The sequence below is a fragment of the Ictalurus furcatus genome, chromosome 28, assembly GCF_023375685.1.
Source record: "Ictalurus furcatus strain D&B chromosome 28, Billie_1.0, whole genome shotgun sequence".
Classification (NCBI taxonomy): Eukaryota; Metazoa; Chordata; class Actinopteri; order Siluriformes; family Ictaluridae; genus Ictalurus; species Ictalurus furcatus.
In genome coordinates, this window is record NC_071282.1 from 2,484,891 (window position 1) to 2,503,679 (window position 18,789).

The 18,789-nt window shown below is 40.1% G+C and overlaps 3 protein-coding genes and 1 non-coding gene across 4 annotated transcripts; all 4 read left to right on the forward strand.

Moving 5' to 3' along the window:
- Positions 1 to 6: 6 nt before the first annotated feature.
- On the forward strand, positions 7 to 4,009 carry armh3 (armadillo like helical domain containing 3). Its single transcript, XM_053617481.1, has one exon. The coding sequence runs from the start codon at positions 135 to 137 to the stop codon at positions 2,199 to 2,201; it is 2,067 nt and encodes a 688-aa protein (XP_053473456.1). The 5' UTR covers positions 7 to 134; the 3' UTR covers positions 2,202 to 4,009.
- A 298-nt stretch (positions 4,010 to 4,307) lies between these two features.
- Positions 4,308 to 4,398, forward strand: trnar-ucu (transfer RNA arginine (anticodon UCU)). The gene is given in 2 exon segments: positions 4,308 to 4,344; positions 4,363 to 4,398. It is a non-coding gene; the product is annotated as a tRNA-Arg (tRNA).
- Positions 4,399 to 5,080: 682 nt separating this feature from the next.
- LOC128603242 (butyrophilin-like protein 1) lies at positions 5,081 to 8,114 on the forward strand. The gene is made up of 4 exons (XM_053617552.1): positions 5,081 to 5,329; positions 5,495 to 5,546; positions 5,638 to 5,961; positions 6,463 to 8,114. The coding sequence occupies exons 2-4, from the start codon at positions 5,531 to 5,533 to the stop codon at positions 6,477 to 6,479; spliced, it is 357 nt and encodes a 118-aa protein (XP_053473527.1). The 5' UTR covers positions 5,081 to 5,329; positions 5,495 to 5,530; the 3' UTR covers positions 6,480 to 8,114.
- Positions 8,115 to 9,417: 1,303 nt separating this feature from the next.
- LOC128603251 (trichohyalin-like) lies at positions 9,418 to 18,535 on the forward strand. Its single transcript, XM_053617562.1, is given in 8 exon segments — positions 9,418 to 9,495; positions 10,170 to 10,186; positions 11,030 to 11,090; positions 11,591 to 15,091; positions 15,506 to 15,522; positions 16,324 to 16,384; positions 16,781 to 16,852; positions 17,090 to 18,535. Coding segments are annotated over 8 exon segments (4,995 nt in total). The 5' UTR covers positions 9,418 to 9,443; the 3' UTR covers positions 18,304 to 18,535.
- The last annotated feature ends 254 nt before the right edge of the window (positions 18,536 to 18,789 follow it).

Below are 18,789 nucleotides of genomic sequence, written 5' to 3' on the forward strand. Positions count from 1 at the left end.
GCCGCCGATGACCAATCGGAGGGACGCCGGAAGTGAAAAAGAGCTGTGACGAGACGGAATTAGCGCCTGGGTAAGCGCTAGTCATGAGTAAATAAGTTGAACTGTATGTAAAACGTGCGGGGAGCGAAATAAAAATGGCTCAGGAGAAGAAAGCGGGGCTGTTGAAAAGGACGTCGTCGTCTAAAAAGCCGCTGAAGGAAAAAGTGGTGCTGATGTACGACGAGATATTCACGAAAGCCGACCCAGCCAAGGCGAACCCTCGCTTCTGGGACGAGCTCTTTTTGATGAAGGTGAACCTGGAGTATCTGGAAAACAAGCTCGAGGCCCTGGATGGAGACGAAGTAATGATGATTAAGGATAACATGAACAGCCTGTTCCATCACTGCGTCCAGGCTCTGGAAGAAGACCACCAGATTAAAGTAGTCAACGCGCTTCAGACTCTGTGTGCGCTCTTCAGAGGGGTGCATCAGAAAAACAAATCAGCCTCAGGCTTCGACATCATTAATATGCTGGTGGGATTCGACAAAGCCGAGGTCAGGATGAAGGACCTCATGGAGAGCCTGGACAGCTTGCTCTGTGGAGACGGCTCGGAGAGCCTGAAGAGCCTGTGCCTAAAGTTGTTACTCTGTCTGGTTACGGTGACGGACAACATCAGTCAGAATACCATCCTGGAATACGTCATGATCAACAGCATATTTGAGGCCATTTTGCAGATCTTGTCGGATGTTTCGAGCAGAGCGCAGCACGGCTACGACACCGTGGTGCTCTTGGCTCTCTTGGTGAACTACAGGAAGTATGAATCGGTGAATCCCTACATCGTGAAGTTATCCATAGTGGACGATGAGCCAACTCTGGCTGGAATGGGTATGGTGATCCAACAGGCTCTTACGGAATACAACAGGCAGTACAAGGATAAAGAGGAGGACAACCACGGAGGGTTTTTTTCCACGCTGACCAGCATGGTAGGCAGTATGTTCATCGCTGACGCAGACGAGAAGCTGTCGGTGCAGACCAATGAAGCCATCCTGCTCGCTCTCTACGAGGCAGTTCATCTGAACAGGAACTTCATCACGGTTCTCGCACAAAGTCATCCAGAGATTGACATCGCGACGTCGCCACTCACGCCCACCCCGACTACACCTACGACCCCGCTTGGTACCACCCCTCCTTCTTTAGACGTGATGCACAACGCCGAGCTGCCGCTCGACCCCAACCTTCAAACGAGCAACCTGCTCATCACGTTTCTCAAATATTCCTCCATCATCATGCAAGACACCAAAGACGAACACCGACTCAACAGCGCCCGACTGTGCCTCATCATCCTCACGTGCATAGCCGAGGACCAGTACGCCGACGCCTTCCTCCACGACGACAACATGAACTTTCGCGTCAACTTGCACCGGATGCCGATGAGGCACAGAAAGAAAGCGGCGGACAAGAGCATCCCGTCCCGACCCCTCGCGTGCGCCGTCTTGGATCTGATGGTCGAGTTCATCATCACTCACATGATGAAGGACTTTCCCATGGACCTCTACATGCGCTGCGTGCAGATCATTCACAAGCTCATCTGCTATCAGAAGAAGTGCAGGATTCGTCTGCACTACACATGGCGGGAACTCTGGTCGGCCCTCATTAACTTGCTGAAGTTCCTGCTGTCGAACGAAACCAGCTTGTTGTCCAAACACAACATCTTCCACTTGGCTTTACAAGTCGTCCATCTCTTCAACATGTTCATCACGTACGGCGACACGTTCCTGCCGACCCCGAGCAGCTACGACGAGCTGTATTACGAGATCATACGCATGCACCAGGTGTTCGATAACCTTTACTGCATGGTGCTCAGGGTCTCCGCTAACGTCGGCCAGTGGAAGGAACCAGCCAGCAAAGTCACCCACGCGCTGGTTAACGTCCGAGCCATCATCAACCATTTCAACCCGAAGATCGAGTCCTACGCCGCCGTGAACCACATCTCCCAGCTTTCGGAAGACCAGGTGCTGGAAGTGGTACGCTCCAACTACGACACGCTGACTCTGAAGCTGCAGGATGGTTTGGACCAGTTCGAGCGCTATTCAGAGCAGCCCAAAGAAACGGCATTCTTCAAGGAGTTGGTGCGCTCCATCAGTCTGAACGTGAGGAAGAACGTTTCTCCCAACACTCTGAGTCAGGATGTTCTTTTGAAGGAGTTCTCTTCTATATCTTGAGATCTTGACACAACCACACGTTAACCGTAACTAAGGGGGGAAACAATCGTCATCGTTGTCTATGTCCCCCATGTCCAAGTGTTACTGGAAATCACACCTTGCTTAACACCCAGCGCTGAAAGTGTTTGCAATTATATTGATTATACTCGTTTTTCTTCTCCAGTATAAGGTTTCTTTTTTGTTTAGTTTTTTTGGTTGTTGTTTTTACAGAGCATTCATCTGCCTTCTGTTTTTCCAAAAGTGTATTCGATTCCGATTAAATCAGTGTAATACGACATGATGCTTGATCCTGCTGTGATTATTATTATTATTATTATTATTATTATTATTATTATTTTCATTTTCATTTTATGGATATATATGAATTTTCTAAATGTTAACAAAACAGATGAATCATCTTGAATTAATACCCAGAGTGCATTAGTGAATTTTGAACTAATATATTTCGCTAATATTCTTAAAGGTAGTTCAGTGTTGTCTAGGTATTACATTTAAAAGATGTTAAGTTTGATTGCTACAGAATCCGAGCAAAGTTTTACATGTATGTATACGTATATACCGACACCCACGCCACCTACACCTGCTATCCCGCTTGGTACCTTCTCTGGACGTGATGCGCGACCATCAACACCGACCAGCAACTTGTTCTCCAAGTCAAGCAAGACGCCATCGTCCTTGTACGTATACCCGAGTCCTGCTACGCCGACGACGTGATCGTCACTCCAATCATGAAGGACTTTTTTTTCCCCTCAGGATCTAGCTGATGTCCTATGAGAAGAAATGCAGAATTGGGCTTAACTATACTCCGAGAGGACTCGGATCAGTACTCGTTAACTTGCTTGTTGGCTAAACACGTCTTTCACTTGGCTCTACCGGTTGTCCACGTATGGAGACGCATTCGTGCCCAATCTGAGCAGATTTGGTGACCTGTATTACGAGACCAGGTGATCAGAATCCCTGCCAATGAGTAAATGCTGATGCGCTCAATAACGTCCGAGGCATCATTTACCGTTTCAACTCCGAGACTGAATCCTATTCGGAGCAGCCAAGGAGTGGATTTGAGACAGGTTGTTCTTTTCGATGAATTCAGCAGTAGGTCCTGAGACGACTGTCCATAAGCCGTAACCATCACGGCAAAAACGTCAATCGTCAATCATGTAGCTGCTGATTTTCAGGTGCAGTTCTTCTTGGATTCATGGTTTAACACCCAACCTGAATGTGTTTGCAGATCTTCAGTATATCTATTTGTTTTGTTTTGTTTTATGGAGCATTTATTGCTTTTCTGTTGCTGGTGGTGTGTATTATTTTCTCCTTCTTTGACTATGTTCATGACAAATCATGTTTTTGGTGTCCTGCTGAACTGCTTGACTTTATCTCGATATAGAAAACGTTGACAGACTTGATTTAATATACAGAGTGCATTAGTGAACCAGCAAGCAATTTCTGACAATATTTAAATTGGATGAATTATTATATTTTTGGGGGGGATAAATCTTCAGTTCAGATCATCAGTGTTTCCAGGCATAATGTTTCAAATGGTTTGAATTTTATTATTATTTTTTTTTAACTGAAGGAAAGGAATATTTAAATTTTTACATAACGGTCAAAACCCATTAAAGAAATGAATCACATTTACGTAGCGATTGGTTTAAAATGTGCACGGCGAGCTACTGTTATGACCCTTGACGTGTTGTATTTGCATTGTTACTACTCGCAATGTTCACACGCACGATGTGCTCGTTTCATTACTGGCATCACTAGATTGTCATAGAAAAGAAATGAAATAAAAAACTTAAACAGAAAGAAAATGCTTGTTTTATGATTAAATAGCAAACTGCAATGCATTGTGGGACTTTAAACATGCACTGGATAAGCGCCAGTATGCTACCAGATAGAGGATACGGTATGATTTAAAAAACATCACGAACTATGGAAATAATTACAAAATTTGTGACGTTTAAAAAAAGATATTTATTTTTTAAAATGACATGTTCACTTTCCCAGCAAATCCCAGCAAGTCCCCCCCCCCCCCCCAAATTTGCCAAGCACTGAAAAATTCAGTGTAGTATAAAGGGTAGCACCTGTGGCTCGGGGCAAAAGCATTCAGGCTCTGTGGCGCAATGGATAGCGCATTGGACTTCTATGCTGAAAGGCTGAGGCCATTCAAAGGTTGTGGGTTCGAGTCCCACCAGAGTCGTACATTTTGTGCTGCAGGAGGCAAATAGAAAAACAAAACGCAGAAAAATGCTCCGATAAAAATAATATAGAAGAACTTCTCTCAGTCTTAAAGAAATAATAAATAACCGCTGGACGACTCGTAATACACAACTATAACAAGGTAAAGCTGACTTCACTTAGATCGTCCACAAGGGGGCAGCATGTGCACCTGTACAGAGCAGAACAACAGCCGTGGAGGAAAGTTAAAGAAACAGCTTTAGCTCAAAGAGCGGACAGTGGAGACTCATTCTGTACATGTTAAATGGGGGAAAAAATCATTTAAATGTTAATGTCAAATATCTGGATATAGATGGATGACTAGATAGATACATAAATAATTAAATGATGAGAGATAAATAGATAGATAGATGATATATATATATATATATATAAAGACTGACAGACAGCATAATGATGAAGAAAAAGACATGAATCCTAAATTTATAAATGTGATACCAGGGTCCAGTATGTAGCAAACTGAGAATCTGGACTTAGAATTAAGGACTAAGAATTTAGTTTCTTAAGGTATTAACTTTGGTTAACCCTGGGGAAATATTTATTATTATTATTATTATTATTATTATTGTTGTTGTTGTTGTTGTTGTTGTTCAGGACATACATGTATAATAATAAACTAATAATGCTGAGCACAGGGGGCGGGGTTATCAGAGGTGAAGGGGCGGAGCTCTCTCTCAGCTCTCTGTAATGAAGGTGAAAGTGAAAGTAGCCATTATACTTCCTGCTGTAACAGACTAAAACAGGAGGAATATATTTGTGTGTAGACAGGGGGGAGATTTTACACACGGTGTTTAAACTGTAATGAGGTCAAAATACTGAATATGAGCCGCTCTGAAATGTGGACACACTTCAGCTAAAGCAGCAGATTTGTTTATATCTGAGGAACCGAAAAGGTAAGGGGAGTTAGCATCATGCTAAAGTACATGTTAGTCACCAACGACTCAGTAACCTGTTAAACTGATCCTCCAGAATACACTGTGGAATTGTGCTTTCTAACCATGTATTAGTGTGAGGTAAGTTGTGTAAAAGGATGACTCTCTCTTCCTCTGTGTGTTTAGGATTTTATTAGTTTGAACCTACAGAAAGAGATAAAGATGGCGGCTGCACGCAGTAAGTTACATTTCCAGAAATATACGTGTTACTATTATTTATTTTCGAGTAAAGTAATTGTGTGTGTGTGTGTGTGTGTTTTCCTACACAGATGAGTTTAAACTCATTCGTTCCAGTGGTACAAAGGAGTATAAACGCTCCGCTGTCACTCTCTCGTGTCGTCTGTCTCCTGAAATCAGTGCTGTTAACATGGAGATCCGGTGGTTTAAGGGGACACGCTGTGTTTGTGTCTATAAGAACGGACATGTGACAGGGGGGAGAGGTTACGAGGGCAGAGTGAGTCTGTTCACTCAGGAGATGGAGAGAGGAAACGTCTCCTTACAGCTGAGAGACTGTGGATGGTCAGATGAAGGACATTACCTGTGTCAGGTCACTGATGGAGACAGAACAGAGGAGATTACAGTACTGATGACAGGTAAGTGTTCCTGATCTCCACACTGCATAAACACAACATCATCATCTGTGCTTCTCATCTCAGTACATGAAACACACACTCAGTATTCAGTATGAGGTTCAGTATACAGGGTGCTAATGTGGAGTGAAGTTCATTTTAGTTGAATAAACAGTACGTCTGTTTTCACTCTGCTACACACCTGCACAAGGGCCTAAACGCAGCAGCTTGTACAAATATGAATTAAATCGTGATTCATCATTTCAGTAAGTTTGTTTATCTACTAATCAGAGATGGGCTCGATATCAGTTTAAACTGAAACAATCAGAGACATTTCTCCATCAGAGAGGAAATTATCTGTTGTTATATTTAATAAAAATATTAAAATTGTAGCTGAACATCTTTGTACTGAAAGCACAGAGTGAAGATTGTTTAGCAGCGATTCTGACTGTAAATCATAAGTTTTTCTCTCTGTATTTTATCTAACATTACATTTCTCTCTGTTGTTTTACACGACACCTTCAGCATGGGTAAGTAAATAACTCGACTTCACACTAACGGTCGTGGGTGATATTTTATAAACTTATATATTAGCACAATCCTTCATTCTACAGATTTACTGTGTGTGATGACTGATTGTTGTCTAGTTTTCCTCTTTTTTATTAAGACACACATCAGCTGTGTTTTAACCAGAGTAACAGTTACTTTCACATTTTCACATGGAACAATTCACATTTGACTTCATGCATAAAATCTTCACACTGTATTATTTACTTTCACAGTGGGCACTATCAGGTGAGTATAAACACTTTTCTATGATGTTGATGTGTTGATGCTGCATGAATAATATATTTATTGTGCAGATGAAATAGATTAGACTGTGCTGTGTGTTCAGAGTGCAATAGCACATAGATATATGAGCATCATGAGCATAGTGTAGTGAACACCACAGACTGTGATCGCTGCAGAACGTCCATCACGCTGGAGTCTAGTTTGTCATTAGTGTTATACAGACACAGAAATCTGACCTACACACTGATACTGAGAGCTAAAAAGCTGAAGGTGTCTTTACAAAAGACACACACACTCATTAGTGAACAATCTGATGTAATGGAGCTAATAATCAGAGACGGGCTCGATATCAGTTTAAAATGAAACAATCAGAGACATTTCTCCATCAGAGAGGAAATTAAACTACACACTAAATGTGTCCTTTAGATTGTTACAGTTACTGGACATCCAGTAGAACAGACTAGATCACTGCCTCATCTAGCACTGAGAACCACGACAACACACAAAGCTAGCTAATATCGGGCAGCGAGTTTGTTCTGTAGACTGTGTGCTGTGTTTGAATGAGCGCAGTCAGAATGAGCACAGTTACACTGCGACATCGGAGATCAGATTGCTGCAGAATCAGACAGAGCCACGGTGCGAGCTAACCGGCTAACGCTAGGTAAAAGACAAGCTCTTGTTGAAAGTGAGCGGTTTTGCTCTTTTACCTTGTACTCAGTAACTGTGAGAGTCACATTGATGATCAAATCAACTCCAATATTTTAAACAGGATGAAAATACACCATGTAAAACAATTCAACATAAACATTAGTGACAGACTGTAGAGTTCTGAGACAAAGAACAAAACTCCACCAGCATGACCTCAGAGGCTTCATCCAATAGAGAGATAAACACACAGATACACTTCAAGAGCAAAGGAGCAGATTTTACAGTTTGATAAAAAAAAAGTAGATGATGGACAGATGAGACAAAGACTACGCTGTAGCAGAGTGATGAAAAGAGGAAAGTGTGAAGAAAAAAGAAAAGCGCGCATGATCCAAATCAAAGCAGCACTTCTGTGAACCATGGAGACATGGACATTTATGGAAGAGTAGAACTTGTCTTTATTTTCCCCTGATACAAATAGAAATGGATTAAAATATGGTGATGCTCAGCATTTTCACTTCATATGGAGTGTTTTATTCAACAGTCGATCACAGATATGTGTTACTGCACGGAGGAAAACACTCCATGAAGATTTTAATGATTTAAATATAAACTATTTATAATGATTCACTATCTGTTGTTATGTTTGATAAAAATATTAAAATTGTAGCTGAACTGAAAGCACAGAGTGAAGATTGTTTAGCAGCGATTCTGACTGTAAATCATAAGTTTTTCTCTCTGTATTTTATCTAACATTACATTTCTCTCTGTTGTTTTACACGACACCTTCAGCATGGGTAAGTAAATAACTCAACTTCACACTAATGGTAGCGGCTGATATTTTATAAACTTATCACATATATTACATTTTAATCCAGGAATGAAATAGAAAGATAAAAAGCATTTTCAGATCATGTTTACGTGAAGGACTCTGATCAGTCAGTGAGATTCCACTTCCATCAGCCAGCTTCTTTCCCACAATGCTCCTGTGCGTAATCCCACTGCACTGCAATAACGTAGGCAGAGACGTTTACCATGTCGAGTAAAAGACACAACAGACATGTAACATATAACACACACCACTCCCAGACTCCATCAGAATCTTATTCAGAATCATACACCAATAAAATCACCAAATTTCCCAGGATTCCTCTGGATTAAACAGGGGTCTTTTGTGCGAATATCCAAGGACCATTTCACCTTTTTGCATTATTTTCATAAGGTGTGACTCCTAATTGTGTTCTTCCTGAAATGAACAGTAACAGAACATTTCCTGACGCTTCACCATAAACATAAATCATAGCTTTAACAGTTTTCAGTGCTTGTAGACAGAATCATTGCCATCACTTGCCCTGCGTAACAATCACAGCATATTTTAAGAAGCACTGAAGAGTTGACTCGGCCTAGCCTTTAGTCTCTTTAAGCTAACAGAAGTAAGCCATGTTAATGCACACAGCATAAAGACAACCTGACTGAACTGAGAACAGAAGTCCTTACCTTCATTTATAAAAACTTCCATAATAGGAGAGAGGGATTTGGGAGTGAAAGACAGACAGACATAAGGAGATCACGCATCTTCCCAAGTCTACTGTGACACATCATATGCTGTTGTAACCGATATATAGACGAGGCAGTAGCAAAGCACACCATTCTGTTATCTGTTCAGTTTTTTACATTGATACACGTCTGTGTTTTAATTAAAGGAAGTGGGAATCTGATATTCTGTATATTCCTTTATGGACTACAATAACACACAGATATATTACAAAATATTGAACTATAGATTTAAAATCCACAGGGGGAAATGCACATATACTGACATACTGTATATTGGTAAATACATGCGTTTATCAGAAAATAGTATTTTCCAATAAATCACAAGATATTTCTGTTCCTTAAGGGGAACTAGCGGTATATTAGCACAATGCTACATTCTACAGATTTACTGTGTGTGATGACTGATTGTTGTCTAGTTTTCCTCTTTTTTATTAAGACACACATCAGCTGTGTTTTAACCAGAGTAACAGTTACTTTCACATTTTCACATGGAACAATTCACATTTGACTTCATGCATAAAATCTTCACACTGTATTATTTACTTTCACAGTGGGCAGGATCAGGTGAGTATAAACACTTTTCTGTGTTGGTGATGTGTTGATGCTGCATGAATAATATATTTATTGTGCAGATGAAATAGATTAGACTGTGCTGTGTGTTCAGAGTGCAATAGCACATAGATATATGAGCATCATGAGCATAGTGTAGTGAACACCACAGACTGTGATCGCTGCAGAACGTCCATCACGCTGGAGTCTAGTTTGTCATTAGTGTTATACAGACACAGAAATCTGACCTACACACTGATACTGAGAGCTAAAAAGCTGAAGGTTTTTGTTTGAATGTGATTTCATAGCAGTAACTGAAAGTGATTGAGACGGGCTAACATTACTGTAGTGTATATAACTACAGAGAGAGATGTGAGTTAGAGAGTTCACACTGGATCATGGTGCATGAAGGAGATTATAACAGAATAGAAGTAAGTGATCTGGTGAATTTGTTTCTTGCAGCATTAATACTGAAAGAGCCTGAAGAGGTTTTTTTTTCAAGTCAGCAGAAAGAGGAGAGAAACAAGCCAGTACAGGATAAAAACAGACCTCTTGAGAACAGCTACAGAACGTTTAGAGCTAATACTATAGGATCAAATACAGAGAACATTACAGAAAATAACTGCATTTTTAATGATCTCAACAATCTTACTTTGCATTTTTTCCCTCACATCCTCCTCTAAATGAAGACTTCGGGGTTTGTCAGGTGAGTAAACTGTTATAAAATATTATTATTTCACGAATCTCTTACTGATGGTAACAGCATTAAAAAGATTATTAAATTATGTTACAATTAGGCCAGTGCCTGGTGACAGGTAAATGAGTTACCATGGTAACAGCCCCAGTGATGGTAAAAACTTGACTATTACGGGTAAAAAATATGACATTTGATTGTTCTAGAAACTCAGCTGTTGAACTGTTTGTTAGTAGTTTGCTATTATTATTGGTGTCATTATTATTATTATTATTATTATTATTATTATTGTTATTGCTATGTGTAAAGACTTTGTGGAAATTTGAACAAAATAAATAATAAAGTAAATAACTGTAAGAATAAATGATGACCTTCACCCCGTTGAAGTTCATCTGCAAACTTTGTCTTAAATTCCATTTAAAGTGGCACAGAAAAGGTTTAAGACGTATTCAGTTTAACTCGAGGATCTGTGCAGACTCCCTACAACAGGAACATCATTCATTCACAGAAAAACCTTTTTTCTTAAAATCTATGTGGCAAAATTAATGGCACCCCAAAAGAAAATATAAACAAAACAAACTGTCAGATTTGGGGAGAAAAATACACGCAGTGCTCTCAGTGTCTTTATTATTACTTTATTGTGATACTGTGTGACGTCATCACGGCAGAAAATATCAACTCTCAGTGACTCACACACACTCACACACACACACACACACACACACACACACACACACACACACACCTCACACAGTGATCTGAACAGAGAAACACTTCATGTGTATTTAACACTTTATTTACATACAGTATGGAGTCATGTAGAAAACCTTCACACTGTTTTATTCACTTCCACAGAGAGACAGAAAATGGACAGAAGATGAGAGAGTGGAAATGGAGAAATTTGCTCTACTGACTGGTGAGTATTGAAGGAGGTACAAAAGTAAACACACCTGTTCATTTGTTGCACAGTGAAGTGTTCAATAACGAGATCTCCAGTAAGCATGTAGTCTGAAATTCACAACGTGTCACATTCTCTATTAAAGATATTATTTACACACCGTACAGAAAGTTTATCGAGGTGTAAAGAATTCACACTGCATGCCATTGTTTTTGTGTGTAATTGTGTGTAGAAAACATGAATTTCAAGGTTATTGTTATTACAATAAATAATCAGAATATTTCAGGTGTGGAAATCACACAGCAGGAAAATCAAGAAATCATTCAGACTCCAACAAATTCATTATTTTTGTTAATAAATTCAGACAAATCTGCTCTATAGTAGTAAAGAGACAGGAAGAAAACTCATTCTTTAATTATATTATATTATATGGATTTTTTTTATTATATTTTTTTCTGAAAATAGCATTCTTTCTCCACACATTATTCACTAATAACTATCACTTTTATTTATTTCAGAATATAAAATAGATGAAAAAATTCTTTATCGTGAATTTAAAACAAACATCAGAAAACTGGAAAAAACTGAAGAAGAGCTAAAAAACACTGAGCTGAAACTGTCTAAATCACTGGAACATAAAGAGCAACAGCTAGAGGAGTGTAAAAGAGAAATAGAGGATAAAGACACAGAACTGAGAAACAGAGAGAAAATCATAGAGAAGAAAGACGCACTACTCAAAGATAGAAATGCAAAACTAAAGAAGTCGACTGAAGCACTGCAGGAGAGAGACAGAGCTCTACAGGAGAGAGACAGAGCACTACAGGAGAGAGACAGAGCTCTACAGGAGAGAGACAGAGCTCTACAGGAGAGAGAGCAACAACTGAAACTGAAAGACACACAGATAAAGGAGGCACGAACACAAGTGGAGGAAAAGGAGAGAAGACTTGTGGAGAAGGAAAAAGAATTAAAGGAGAAAAATGAACAGCTGACGGTTCTAAAAGAACGTTTAGAGACTAATGAGAAGACTCTTTCTGAGAGAGGTGAAGCGTTAATGGACACAAATAAAAAACTTCAAAATGCCACTGAACAGATTAAGGAGAAAATCTCAGAACTGGAGGATATGAAGAAACTGCTGAGTGAGAAAGAAACACAGCTGAAGAACACAGATAAAGAACTGGAAACCAGTACAAATAAACTGGAGACACTGGGACAGGAGCTGCAGGACAAGGAGAGACAACTACAGCACAAGATGATAGTACTGGAACAAAAGAAATCTGAGTTAGCAGAAACAAAACAACATCTTGAAGAGAAAGAGAGGCTTCTAACTGAGAGAGAGACACAGCTAATGGAAAGAGACAAACAGCTTCAGGAGAAACACAGACTTCTGACAGAAAATACACAGACACTGCAGATGAAGGACAAGACACTGGAAGAGAAGGACACGCTGCTCAGAGAGATAAATGAGGAATTGAGAAAGACAAGTGAGAGATTAGAAGAGAATCAGACACAGATAAAGGACAAAGAGAGACAACTGGAGAACATGGGGAAGGAACTGGAAACCAGTAAAAATGAACTAGTAGAAAGAGACAAACAGCTTCAGGAGAAACACAGACTTCTGACAGAAAATACACAAACACTGCAGATGAAGGACAAGACACTGGAAGAGAAGGAGACACTGCTCAAACAGATAAAAACTGAACTGGACAAAACAAATAAGGAATTAGAAGACAGTCAGCGACACATGGAGGAGAAAAACACAGAACTGGAGAATATGAAGAAACTGCTGAGTGAGAAAGAAACACAGCTGAAGAACACAGATAAAGAACTGGAAACCAGTACAAATAAACTGGAGACACTGGGACAGGAGCTGCAGGACAAGGAGAGACAACTACAGCACAAGATGATAGTACTGGAACAAAAGAAATCTGAGTTAGCAGAAACAAAACAACATCTTGAAGAGAAAGAGAGGCTTCTAACTGAGAGAGAGACACAGCTAATGGAAAGAGACAAACAGCTTCAGGAGAAACACAGACTTCTGACAGAAAATACACAGACACTGCAGATGAAGGACAAGACACTGGAAGAGAAGGACACGCTGCTCAGAGAGATAAATGAGGAATTGAGAAAGACAAGTGAGAGATTAGAAGAGAATCAGACACAGATAAAGGACAAAGAGAGACAACTGGAGAACATGGGGAAGGAACTGGAAACCAGTAAAAATGAACTAGTAGAAAGAGACAAACAGCTTCAGGAGAAACACAGACTTCTGACAGAAAATACACAAACACTGCAGATGAAGGACAAGACACTGGAAGAGAAGGAGACACTGCTCAAACAGATAAAAACTGAACTGGACAAAACAAATAAGGAATTAGAAGACAGTCAGCGACACATGGAGTAGAAAAACACAGAACTGGAGAATATGAAGAAACTGCTGAGTGAGAAAGAAACACAGCTGAAGAACACAGATAAAGAACTGGAAACCAGTACAAATAAACTGGAGACACCGGGACAGGAGCTGCAGGACAAGGAGAGACAACTACAGCACAAGATGATCGTACTGGAACAAGAGAAATCTGAGTTAGCAGAAACAAAACAACATCTTGAAGAGAAAGAGAGGCTTCTAACTGAGAGAGAGACACAGCTAATGGAAAGAGACAAACAGCTTCAGGAGAAACACAGACTTCTGACAGAAAATACACAGACACTGCAGATGAAGGACAAGACACTGGAAGAGAAGGACACGCTGCTCAGAGAGATAAATGAGGAATTGAGAAAGACAAGTAAGAGATTAGAAGAGAATCAGACACAGATAAAGGACAAAGAGAGACAACTGGAGAACATGGGGAAGGAACTGGAAACCAGTAAAAATGAACTAGTAGAAAGAGACAAACAGCTTCAGGAGAAACACAGACTTCTGACAGAAAATACACAAACACTGCAGATGAAGGACAAGACACTGGAAGAGAAGGAGACACTGCTCAAACAGATAAAAACTGAACTGGACAAAACAAATAAGGAATTAGAAGACAGTCAGCGACACATGGAGGAGAAAAACACAGAACTGGAGAATATGAAGAAACTGCTGAGTGAGAAAGAAACACAGCTGAAGAACACAGATAAAGAACTGGAAACCAGTACAAATAAACTGGAGACACCGGGACAGGAGCTGCAGGACAAGGAGAGACAACTACAGCACAAGATGATCGTACTGGAACAAGAGAAATCTGAGTTAGCAGAAACAAAACAACATCTTGAAGAGAAAGAGAGGCTTCTAAGTGAGAGAGAGACACAGCTAATGGAAAGAGACAAACAGCTTCAGGAGAAACACAGACTTCTGACAGAAAATACACAGACACTGCAGATGAAGGACAAGACACTGGAAGAGAAGGACACGCTGCTCAGAGAGATAAATGAGGAATTGAGAAAGACAAGTAAGAGATTAGAAGAGAATCAGACACAGATAAAGGACAAAGAGAGACAACTGGAGAACATGGGGAAGGAACTGGAAACCAGTAAAAATGAACTAGTAGAAAGAGACAAACAGCTTCAGGAGAAACACAGACTTCTGACAGAAAATACACAAACACTGCAGATGAAGGACAAGACACTGGAAGAGAAGGAGACACTGCTCAAACAGATAAAAACTGAACTGGACAAAACAAATAAGGAATTAGAAGACAGTCAGCGACACATGGAGGAGAAAAACACAGAACTGGAGAATATGAAGAAACTGCTGAGTGAGAAAGAAACACAGCTGAAGAACACAGATAAAGAACTGGAAACCAGTACAAATAAACTGGAGACACCGGGACAGGAGCTGCAGGACAAGGAGAGACAACTACAGGACAAGATGATCGTACTGGAACAACAGAAAACTGAGTTAGCAGAAAAAAAACAACATCTTGAAGAGAAAGAGAGGCTTCTAACTGAGAGAGAGACACAGCTAATGGAAAGAGACAAACAGCTTCAGGAGAAAGACAGACTTCTAGAGGAGAAACACTGCACAAACACAGAAGGTTTTTGTTTGAATGTGATTTCATAGCAGTAACTCCTTCTGAAAGTGATTGAGACGGGCTAACGTTACTGTAGTGTATATAACTACAGAGAGAGATGTGAGTTAGAGAGTTTACACTGGATCATGGTGCATGAAAGAGATTATAACAGAATAGAAGTAAGTGATCTGGTGAATTTGTTTCTTGCAGCATTAATACTGAAAGAGCCTGAAGAGGTTTTTTTTTTCAAGTCAGCAGAAAGAGGAGAGAAACAAGCCAGTACAGGATAAAAACAGACTTCTTGAGAACAGCTACAGAACGTTTAGAGCTAATACTATAGGATCAAATACAGAGAACATTACAGAAAATAACTGCATTTTTAATCATCTCAACAATCTTACTTTGCATTTTTTCCCTCACATCCTCCTCTTAATGAAGAGTTCGAGGTTCGTCAGGTGAGTAAACTGTTATAAAATATTATTATTTCACGAATCTCTTACTGATGGTAACAGCATTAAAAAGATTATTAAATTATGTTACAATTAGGCCAGTGCCCGGTGACAGGTAAATGAGTTACCATGGTAACAGCCCCAGTGATGGTAAAAACTTGACTATTACGGGTAAAAAATATGACATTTGATTGTTCTAGAAACTCAGCTGTTGAACTGTTTGTTAGTAATTTGCTATTATTATTATTATTATTATTATTATTATTATTATTGCTATGTGTAAAGACTTTGTGGAAATTTGAACAAAATAAATAATAAAGTAAATAAATGTAAGAATAAATGATGACCTTCACCCCGTTGAAGTTCATCTGCAAACTTTGTCTTAAATTCCATTTAAAGTGGCACAGAAAAGGTTTAAGACGTATTCAGTTTAACTTGAGGATCTGTGCAGACTCCCTACAACAGGAACATCATTCATTCACAGAAAAACCTTTTTTCTTAAAATCTATGTGACAAAATTAATGGCACCCCAAAAGAAAATATAAACAAAACAAACTGTCAGATTTGGGGAGAAAAATACACGCAGTGCTCTCAGTGTCTTTATTATTACTTTATTGTGATACTGTGTGACGTCATCATGGCAGAACATATCAACTCTCAGTGACTCTCACACACACACACACACACACACACACACACACACATAGTGATCTGAACAGAGAAACACTTCATGTGTATTTAACACTTTATTTACATAGGTATGGAGTCATGTAGAAAACCTTCACACTGTTTTATTCACTTCCACAGGGAGACAGAGAATGGACAGAAGATGAGAGAGTGGAAATGGAGAAATCTGCTCGACTGATTGGTGAGTATTGAAGGAGGTACAAAAGTAAACACACCTGTTCATTTGTTGCACAGTGAAGTGTTCAATAACGAGATCTCCAGTAAGCGTGTAGTCTGAAATTCACAACGTGTCACATTCTCTATTAAAGATATTATTTAAACATTATAGACAGCGCTGCACATAACTAGTGCGCAGGTGCGCATGTAAATCTACTCTTAATAACTCGTATGTAAGTACATGAAATATACTGTAATGATACTTAATGCTGCAACTCTTCAGATATTGTAAGGAAGTGTCATTTAAACAGTGAAAGTGGTTAGTTATAGTGTAGAAAACAGAACTTTAATGATATCATCCGTCTAACTATACCTTCTGAAGACTGTCTCTCTCATTCTGACTGGTTCTGATGTTTCCTAGTGAGTGGAGCGACTCAGGACTCTGCAGCACCAATCAGGAGAAGAAACAGTATGGATAGAAGACGTCCAACATGTAAGTGATTAATGATTCTTGTTGTGTGTTTAGTGTGTAACTCAACACTAGTTTTGGGTAAAAGAGACGACTATGAAGAGAGGCAGCAGGAGGATTTAGACACTTAAATGTATCATTTGATTTGATATATCCAGATTTCATCATTAAGAGATCCACCACCGTACTCCAGAGAACAGCATCGTCGCCATAATGCAGGAGTGATTCTGTATTAAGTGATTCATTCTTGTTCATTTTCAGTGGGTGGAGAATCGTCTAGTCCACATTCTCCAGTGTCGGTTCCTGTAGCAGAACTGAGGCTGGTGCTGCTGGGGAGGACAGGGTCTGGGAAGACTGCAGCAGGAAACACCATCCTGGGCAGAGAGGAGAGGAACCAGGCTGATACATCTACAGATACATCTACATCCACCCAGCAGAGTGAGAGCACACAGGGGGAGGTGGCTGGGAGGAAGGTGACTGTGGTGGACACTCCTGACTGGTTCTCTCCTGGACTCTCTCTGGAGAAGCTCAGACAGGACGTGGGACACTGTGTCCGTCTGTGTGCTCCCGGACCCCACGCCTTCCTCCTGGTCATACCTGTAAAGCAGCCTACAGGAGAGGAGAGAGGGATGCTGGAGAAAATGGAGGAGATGTTTGGAGAGAGATGTTGGAGAAACACCATGATCATATTCAGTGTTACTGATGAGCTTCAGAAGAAGAACATTGAGGACGTTATCCAGGCAGGAAACCAGGAGGTCCTGAGATTTGTAGAGAAATGTGGGAACAGGTTTCACTGTCTCAACATTGAGGAAAGTGGAGATGGTTCTCAGGTCTTAGAGCTGCTGGAGAAGATCGAGAAGATGGTGGAAGGAAGCAGAGAGAAATTCTACAGCAGTGAGATCTACCTGGAGACAGAATCTCAGATTAGAGCAATGGAGACAAAGATCCTGAAGGAAATAGAAGAGAAAAGTATCAGAGAGATGGAAATGAAGGAAAAAATAAAAAAGGAGGTGCAGGACTCTCTAAGAAAGATAGAGGGAGTGATCCAGGAGCATGAAGGAGACATCAGACAACTTAATGACCGAACATCTGAACTGGAGAGAAAGATGAAAGAAGAGAAGGATGAGGAGAAAAAGAGAGAACTTGAGAAGGAGCTGAAACGAGAGGTAGAGCGAAGGACAGAGATTGAAGAAAAGGTGAAGAAACTGAAAGAAAAGAGAGAGAGGGAGAGGAGAGAGATGGAGGAGAGGCACCAACAGGAGATGGAGGAGATCAGGGAGGTGTATGAAGGAGAGGTCAGGATGGAGACAGAGAGAAACCTCATGAAGATCATCCTGCCTGAACTCCAGAGAAACATTTTGGCCTCAAAAATGAAGATGCAGGAAGAGTTCAACAGACAGATGGAGGAGAAGAACAGAGAGCTGGAGAGTTTTAAACAGAGACTTTCAGAGCTCACAGAGACTCAGTCTGCTTGAAGAGGTTTATGAGAAAACTGTGAGAAGCAGCTCAGAACCAGAGAGAGCAGCTCTAACAGAAGAGGCATCGAAGGGAATGTCTCGGAGATATAAAGACTTTTTATTATTATTATTAAATGTAAGTACCAGTAATAATTATTATTATTATCACCGGCAAACGTGTTACTGCTGATTTCTGGTCTTGGAGGATGACATAACAAATATAGCGAGTGTTGATAATGTGGACATTTTACACACAGAAGAAGTCACATCATGCCCCAACGTGTTTTATTCTTCTTATACCTCAGCAATTTACCAACAATTACATTTTTATGATAAAAAAAAAGTGTCAGAAAACCTACTGATTGTTACTGTGAGCGCTGACGGGTTGATGACGCGACACTTTTTCTGTCCAGCTATTTTTTGTTTTTACCCGTTATGTATTGTCACACATACATACATCCTTCTCTTTTGTTTGCACGTTATTCTGGTTGTCTTTTAGTGTTT